General features: G+C 37.3%; 1 protein-coding gene across 2 annotated transcripts; it reads left to right on the top strand.

Annotated features, from left to right (window-relative positions):
* LOC107648309 lies at positions 6213–7571 on the top strand. Of its 2 annotated transcripts, XR_002349803.1 has the most exons (4): positions 6213–6335; positions 6426–6489; positions 6808–7166; positions 7540–7571. XR_002349803.1 is itself a non-coding variant. In XM_021105813.1 (3 exons), exons 1-3 carry the CDS (start codon positions 6285–6287, stop codon positions 7011–7013), a joined length of 321 nt encoding a protein of 106 aa, XP_020961472.1. In that variant the 5' UTR covers positions 6213–6284; the 3' UTR covers positions 7014–7229. The 2 variants fall into 2 exon arrangements, 1 of the variants encoding a protein (XP_020961472.1); XM_021105813.1 differs by lacking the exon at positions 7540–7571 and having other exon boundaries at positions 6808–7229.

The following is an 8451-nucleotide window of genomic DNA, read 5'->3' as shown; positions in this document are numbered from 1 at the left end:
AATTCATGTTGTTTACCTTTATTGCCTTCTATGTGTTTGTTGAAATGCCTCTTTTAGTTATGAGTTAGATTTTGTTCCTCTTGGCCTAGGTAGAGTAATTGGTCACTCTTGAGTTATCAAACCCCTTTGTTGATTGATAATTAGAAGTTGCTAATTAACTTGAATGCCACTAAAGCTAGTCTTTCATCATGATTAGGCTAGGACTTGTGGAATCAAGTTAATTCATCTACTTGACTTTCCTTCATAGTTAGAGGTTAACTAAGTGGGAGCAATGGACAATTGTTGTCACAATTGAGGAGGATAATGAGGATAGGACTTCTAGTTCTCATACCTTGCCAAGAGCTTTGTTAGTTGTTAGTTTATTTCCTTTGCCATTTATATTTCTTGTCTATTACCTCAAAAATCCCAAACATACTTCATAACCAATAACAAGAACACTTTATTGCAATTCCTAGGGAGAACGACCTGAGGTTTGAATACTTCGGTTATTAATTTTAGGGGTTTGTTACTTGTGACAAATAATTTTTTTGTATGAAAGGATTATTGTTGGTTTAGAAACTATACTTGCAACGAGATTTTATTTGTGAAATTCTAAACCGTCAATAATCCATTCATCAAAATGGCGCCGTTGTCGGGGACATTGCAATGGTGTTATGTTATTGATTATTGTATATATGTGAATATTGTGAATAACTTGATTTTTGGATTGCTTGTTAGTTTTTGCTAGCTTTAGGACTTTGTTTCATTAATTCTTGTTAGCTTTTGTTTCTATTTTCTCTTTTCATTATGAATTCTCACTTTGGCTATGAGTGTGATTACACCTATGTTGTAGGAAATGAAAGCTTCAATGAGAATGTACATCAAGAATGGGACAATCAAAGGTGGGAGGAGTCATTTGCATATGATCAATCTTATTGGCAACAACCCCCACCAATGCACTATGAACAAGAGCCATTCTATGATGCATATCAATCAAATGGCTATGGTGAATCTCCTTGTGACTTTCAAGAACCACCACCATATGCCTATGAGCCATATCCTCAACATAGCCCTCAACCACACTCACAAGTCCCTTTTTACCAAACACCTCTATATGACCCTAACCCATATACACCATACCAACCACCTTTTGAGCCATATGAGCCACATATAGAACCACCACCATTCCAACCTCAATACTTCCAAGAACCACCTCCTCCATACCATGACCAAGATGAGCCACCTCCAATGTGTGCAAATTTTCAACCTCAAGATGAATTCTATCTCCTACCACAACCCTCCATGGAAGAATATCAATGTCCATCTCTCAAGGAAACCATGGATCGGCTTCAAGCAACCGTCCGTCAAAAGTTAGATGCATGGGACTCATACCACATGTCCACGGATGATTGCGGGAGAGCAACTGAAGAGGGTAGTATGAAGGGGATTATAGAATCTCAACTTGAGAACAATGGATTGGAGTGTGTTGAGCTTTGTTAGTTGTTAGTTTATTTCCTTTGCCATTTATATTTCTTGTCTATTACCTCAAAAATCCCAAACATACTTCATAACCAATAACAAGAACACTTTATTGCAATTCCTAGGGAGAACGACCTGAGGTTTGAATACTTCGGTTATTAATTTTAGGGGTTTGTTACTTGTGACAAATAATTTTTTTGTATGAAAGGATTATTGTTGGTTTAGAAACTATACTTGCAACGAGATTTTATTTGTGAAATTCTAAACCGTCAATAATCCATTCATCAAAATGGCGCCGTTGTCGGGGACATTGCAATGGTGTTATGTTATTGATTATTGTATATATGTGAATATTGTGAATAACTTGATTTTTGGATTGCTTGTTAGTTTTTGCTAGCTTTAGGACTTTGTTTCATTAATTCTTGTTAGCTTTTGTTTCTATTTTCTCTTTTCATTATGAATTCTCACTTTGGCTATGAGTGTGATTACACCTATGTTGTAGGAAATGAAAGCTTCAATGAGAATGTACATCAAGAATGGGACAATCAAAGGTGGGAGGAGTCATTTGCATATGATCAATCTTATTGGCAACAACCCCCACCAATGCACTATGAACAAGAGCCATTCTATGATGCATATCAATCAAATGGCTATGGTGAATCTCCTTGTGACTTTCAAGAACCACCACCATATGCCTATGAGCCATATCCTCAACATAGCCCTCAACCACACTCACAAGTCCCTTTTTACCAAACACCTCTATATGACCCTAACCCATATACACCATACCAACCACCTTTTGAGCCATATGAGCCACATATAGAACCACCACCATTCCAACCTCAATACTTCCAAGAACCACCTCCTCCATACCATGACCAAGATGAGCCACCTCCAATGTGTGCAAATTTTCAACCTCAAGATGAATTCTATCTCCTACCACAACCCTCCATGGAAGAATATCAATGTCCATCTCTCAAGAAAACCATGGATTGGCTTCAAGCAACCGTCCGTCAAAAGTTAGATGCATGGGACTCATACCACATGTCCACGGATGATTGCGGGAGAGCAACTGAAGAGGGTAGTATGAAGGGGATTATAGAATCTCAACTTGAGAACAATGGATTGGAGTGTGTTGAGCAACAAGAAGAACAAATGTAGAACATGGAACCACCATATCCTTACTATGATGAACCACCTTCCTACTATGAACCCTTCTCCCAAGACAATGAGCCCTCTCATCCAGCCCAACCTCTAATGGATGACATCCTTGGTGTTCTTCTTCAAGGGCAAGAGGAGATGAAAAGGGATGTACAATAATTCATGGCCGCCTTAGACGAGGTGGTAAACCGGTTAGCATCCCAATGCTTGGGAACCCAAAGTACTTCCATGGCTACATGTGAAGAATCTAATGAAGAGCATAGCATGAAGGAGAGATTGGAAACTCCGGTGAGAAATGAGGGAAGTTGCTTTGTGTTGGAAAAATCGGAGGAAACTATAATAGTTGAAGAAAAGGAAGAAGTGGTTGAAGACTTAGGAGATGCAGAACCTCCATGGGAACATAAAGTTGAAGAAAACCCCTCCAAGAAGATTGAATTTGATGCTAAGGAGGAATGTGCACAACCTCCAAGGCATATTCCATATGAAGAATTGGATGGGATAGAGCAAGAATTGAGTTCCCTTGGTGATGAAGATCAAGCATCAAGTCTTAGTGGTGAAGAATCCTTTGAGCATGAAGAACCTTCCCCGGTAGATTTGAAAGCGTTGTGGAGGTAAATTTCTCTCACCCTCCCAGTTATGATTTGAGTAAGAAAAAAGGCTTAAATAAAATGTTTGAACAAAGGATTACATTTGAGGAATCTTGTGAAGTGGTGGAAGTCCTTAGAAGAAGAAGGACGGGAGTTGGATACGCTTTGTCAAGATCCTTGGAAGCCTCTTTACCTAGGTTGTCATCTACTCCTTCACTTGAGTGGGTAAAATTCATCTCTATTAGCTTTATTGTCCCACTTGAGTTTGGCTTGCTTGAAACGGTTGGTCAACTTAGGACACTTTGCGGGATGAAGCGTAAAAGAAAGATGTTTCGTGGTTGGCGTTGTAAATCAAGGCTCATTATGGTTGATACATCAAACATGAAATATAGAGGTTGGAATAGTGCTCAACTAGATGGGTCTAGGAGGATTGTTGGGCACTTCATGGAGAATTCATCTTGCTTGCCATCCGGTTGGAACAATAATGATAAACTTCAAGAAGGGTGTGAAAATAAAGTGTGGGATCCCGGATTACAAGAAGTGGATCGATCTTGGGAGCCCTTAGCTTGTGAGAAACTCCATCCAAGCTTGGAATCATTAATTTTGAAGAATGGAGCTTATTGGAAGTCCAAGCATTGGTGGATGTTCAAGGATAGCTTCAAGCGCAAGCCACCTTGAGAGAAGCTCCCCATAAGTCCAACTTAAGGACAGTAAACAAAAGTGCTAGGTGGGGGAGACCCCACCATGGTAAAATCTTTCCTTTTTCTCTTTTGTAAATATTGGTAAAAATTAGTTTAATTTCATGTTTTGATTGATTTGTTGAGTTTATTTGGTAGTTTAGTATGTTAAATAAGGTTTTATGGTGTTTTAGTAGCTGTTTGGAGGTTTGGAATGCTTGGTTTGGTGCAAAAACATAGAAATATTTTGAAAAATAAGGCCCCAATCCACGCGTACGCGTGCCTCACGCGTACGCGTGACACAAGAATTTTCGACCATTCACGCACTCGCGTCACCCACACGTACACGTGGATGCAAAAATTTCACCCCCAAGCCATTTTCCCGAGAGTTGCGCGAACATCGTGCGAGCACTGTGCCTTTCGCGCAAGCCAATTGACGCGTACGCATACAGGACGTGTACGCGTCGCTCTCCAAGTAAACCATCGACATGCACGCGTGATATACGCATACGCGTCGTTCCCAATTCACCATCCCCACACTTACGCGTGATGCACGCATACGCGTGGATGCCCTTATCTCATCCATCTCCTTTTCTCATCATCTTTCCATTTCTTCTCTTCTCCTTTCTTCTTCCCTTCTCCTATACCTCATCCAACACTACCAAACACCATCCATAACTATTTCTTTCAGTTAGATAATTAGTTAGTTAGTTTATTTTTTATTTTAATTTTTGTTTTTCCTTATAAGTGTTGGATTATTCATCTTGTTTAATGTGTATTGCTGCTGAGTACTAAATGGGATGTTTGTTTAACATCATTATGTTAATTGTCATTGTTGGATTCTTTGTTGAGGTTACAATTTATTACTTAGTTTTGAATTTTTCATGTTCAACCTTTGTGAACACCAAGTTCATATAACATTGCCTTTAAAGCTTGTTCAACCTTTTTGAATTGCATGATTTGGCCACCATGTGATTTGAACTCTTTTCTTTGATTAGGCAATTAATTGATGGATGTTGTACATTTATCTTAATGCATTGTGCCAATTGAACATATGCATCCATATGTTTTTAGCTTGAATGCTTTCATGCTTCTTTATTGCTTGTTTGGTTGTTTTAACCCACAAGTTTAGAGCATCTCAAGCACACTAGGATGAGTGACGTGCATGCTTCTTTTGTGACATTGCCTTTCATGCTAGTGTATGTCTTAAGCCGCGCGCAACGTAGAATGCACACTTACTTTGACCCATGTCACACTAATTCACTCACCCCATTCTAGTGATTTACCTCATTCCAATAATTTACGCTTCTTTGCTTTGCATTTTCTCATTTTATGGTGTTGTTTTCTGTTTTTCGTGAATGATGCACCACAAGCAAAAATGGAAGCGGGAGAAAGAACACGCAGCACCGGTTGACCTACCAGCTGAAGGTAGCAACTCGGAAAGTCGCCGTACCCCCTTGCTCATCTTTGGATGCACCGAGGACGGTGCAAACTTTTAAGTGTGAGGAGGTCGTCCGACCAGTCCGCATTCTTGGGTGACAAGTTTCTAATTCCAACACTTTTGCATTTCAATTTTAGGTCTTCTAGGATTTTTACTTGCATTTTCTTATTTTTGCATATACATACATAATAAGCTTAGTCAAAATAATGAAATTTTTTGAGAAAATTATCTATAGGGCATTGACATTTCAATTTATTTGAGTGAAAAATTTTTATTGAAATTGCTTGAATTATATATGTTGTGGAACATGCTTTGAGCTAAGAACACAAGCTTGTGAGTTTTGAGCCTAATGGCGTGGTTACATCATATAACCACTTATTTCCATTCTTGTGTGCATTATTCTCTTTCTATGATTGTAATTTTTAATTTGTTTAATTCTATATGTCCATTATTCCTTGTATTCATGCACTTATATCATTGAGGTCATTGTTTCATTAGCTCACTCACCCAAATAGCCTACCTTTTATCAACCTTTATTAGCCAACTTTGAGCCTATAATTAACCCACTTTGTTCTTAATTTTAGCACATTACAAGCCTTGAAGTGAAAAATAATAAATGTTCTTAATTTGGATCTTTGATTAGCTTAGGCTAGTGTGTGTATGTCATTCAAGTGTGGAAAACTCGGTTTTGTATTTCTATATTTGGGAATTAAGTACATACTCATATGTTAATTAAATGTAAAACCATATGCATTGATGCTCTTATATATATTTTAGTTTGAAAAAAAAAGAAAGAAAGAAAAATGAATGATAAAGAAAAAGAAAATATATATATGAAAAACAAAAGAAGAAAAAAATAGAAAGAAAAGAAAAAGAAAAAATATGTCTGATTTTGTTTCCTCTTATTAGTCCACATATTGCTCGAGTTTGTATGAACACTGCATAGCTACTCGGCACACAATGCATATTTATTCTCAAGTCTTGGAGAAGCTTGCCCCACACATTCAACAGGTTTGTTTAGTATAGCCTTGTGATTTAAAGCCTCAAGCACTTTATTGTTATTTTCTCTGTTCTTATATTTTCCTACTTGTTTGAAATTAGGTCAGCATGGAAAGTAATGGAAAGGGAGTTTTGATTGATGGGGTACCTCTACCATTTGAAGCTGGTGAGATTGATTTCGGTAAACTAGGAACAAACAACATAGATAGAGATATTTTGCTATAATTTGTATTTGAATGTTAGTTTGTGTTTTTTTAACACTAATGTGTGGTTTTAATTGATTATTATGGTTGATGAGGACAAAAATTCATAAAAATTTCATGAAAGGGTTACAACTATGTTAACTAGATATTTACGTGGTAGCACCAGATTGGATTTTAATGTAAAAGTGTTTTATGTTGAAGGATGCATAGAATTTAAACTCTATTTTTTAGTTACGATCTTGTAGTCTAACCACAATTTATAATTGATTCGCTTCGTGCAGGTGAGGTAGGGAGCAATCATGATGATTCCATTGTTGATTTTATCAGAGGAAACATGAATTCAGAGGAAGCTGCACAAATTCCGAGAAGAACTACAAGGTCTTTAGCTTCATCTTCTACACAAAATTTTGCTTCATCTTTAGTTAAATTTTTTTTGTTTTCTATTTCTTTCTGGTCTTTAGTTTTATCCTATATTATTATTAGTTAACTGGTTTCAATTTCATTCCTTGGGTTTGAGTTTCTTCTCCAAAATCCCTGGTTGAATCATGGATAAGAGCATGTTAGCTAGTTTGGAATCACTTCTAGAAGCTGATCAGCAAAGAATGGCATCCATGATGGAATAGGTTTAAATTTGTGACAGGTACCTCCTCTTCACTCTATCTGTTAACTAATTCCATGTGTTTTGATTTGAGCTTCATGTTCCTAAAATTCTAAGTTAGGTCAACATAAATAGTTTCAGATTTTTGTGGTGCTTGTTGTTCTCAAGCCATAGCCAAGTTCTCTATTAAACCAATGTAACCACTTTTGAATGTTGTATCTGGACGTTAAGAGAACAACATTTTTAATTACTTAGAATGGTTGAAGAATTAAAAAAAGAAACAAAGACAACTAAAGTAATTCCAAGATTCATTTTCTCACATGGTGAAGCATTTTTATTAATCATCTGTGTTTGAAGTTGTTCTGCAGAGAATTATATCTCCGATAAGCTTCTTATGTAACTTTTGTTTGTGTAGATTCAAGTTGTATTTTGAGCGGACGAAATCAGGAGAACTCCAACACCACAAGATGAGATAAGAGCAGAAATGAGAAACTTCCACGATAAATGAAGAACATAGGGATAAATGAGCGGGTAATCAGAGAGTGACTCCTGAAGTGATAAGGGATGTTTCTTTACTAGTTAGAATGATGGCTGCTAATTTGTATTATTCCCAGATAAAAGATCTTATGTTTGAAGTAATTTATTTTTAGAGAAATAATTTATTATTCCCAAATAGAAGATTTTATGGCTACTAATTTATTATGGCAACCTAAATCTTGTTTAAGAATACAATGAGAGACCTAAGGCTACACTTATATATAGTAGCTATAGTTTACAAAAAAAAAAAAACAAAGGACCTAAGGCTACACTTATAAAAAGTAGCAATGGTATATAATGTGGTTACGCTTTACAGGTGATGCAGTAGCGTTTAAAAGCGTAGCCTATTCTGGCAAAAATGGAAGCTGAAAAGCGTAGCCTTTGATCATGGACAGCATCACTTGAAAAGCGCACCCTATTTCCAAACGCCAAAAGCGTAGCCCTTGGTGCAGAAAAGCGTAGCCTTTGAGAATAGGCAACGGCCGAATAGGAATCACCCCAAAAAGCGTAGCCGTAGCCCAGAAAGCGTAGCTGTAGCCTAAGGCATCATTTTTTTTCACTTTTGGCTACACTTTTCAAGTGTACCTGAATGGGTCTTTTTCTTGTAGTGTGTGGTGCTTTCCCGGCAATAGAGGGCTCTGACAAAGGTTGGATAGAGGACAGAGATAAACAGAAACATGGGTGAGGTGCAACAAAACCGGAATGGTAACTATGGCACCCCTCTCCAGCAATAACAACACTGTTTTTCAGTGAGCAGAGGCTCAGTGACACGTTCTCTAGTGATAATCGA

The sequence above is a fragment of the Arachis ipaensis genome, chromosome B06 (assembly GCF_000816755.2).
Source record: "Arachis ipaensis cultivar K30076 chromosome B06, Araip1.1, whole genome shotgun sequence".
NCBI classification, from domain to species: domain Eukaryota; kingdom Viridiplantae; phylum Streptophyta; class Magnoliopsida; order Fabales; family Fabaceae; genus Arachis; species Arachis ipaensis.
Note: the sequence above shows the minus strand (reverse complement) of the source record. Positions and strands in the feature narration are given on the sequence as shown.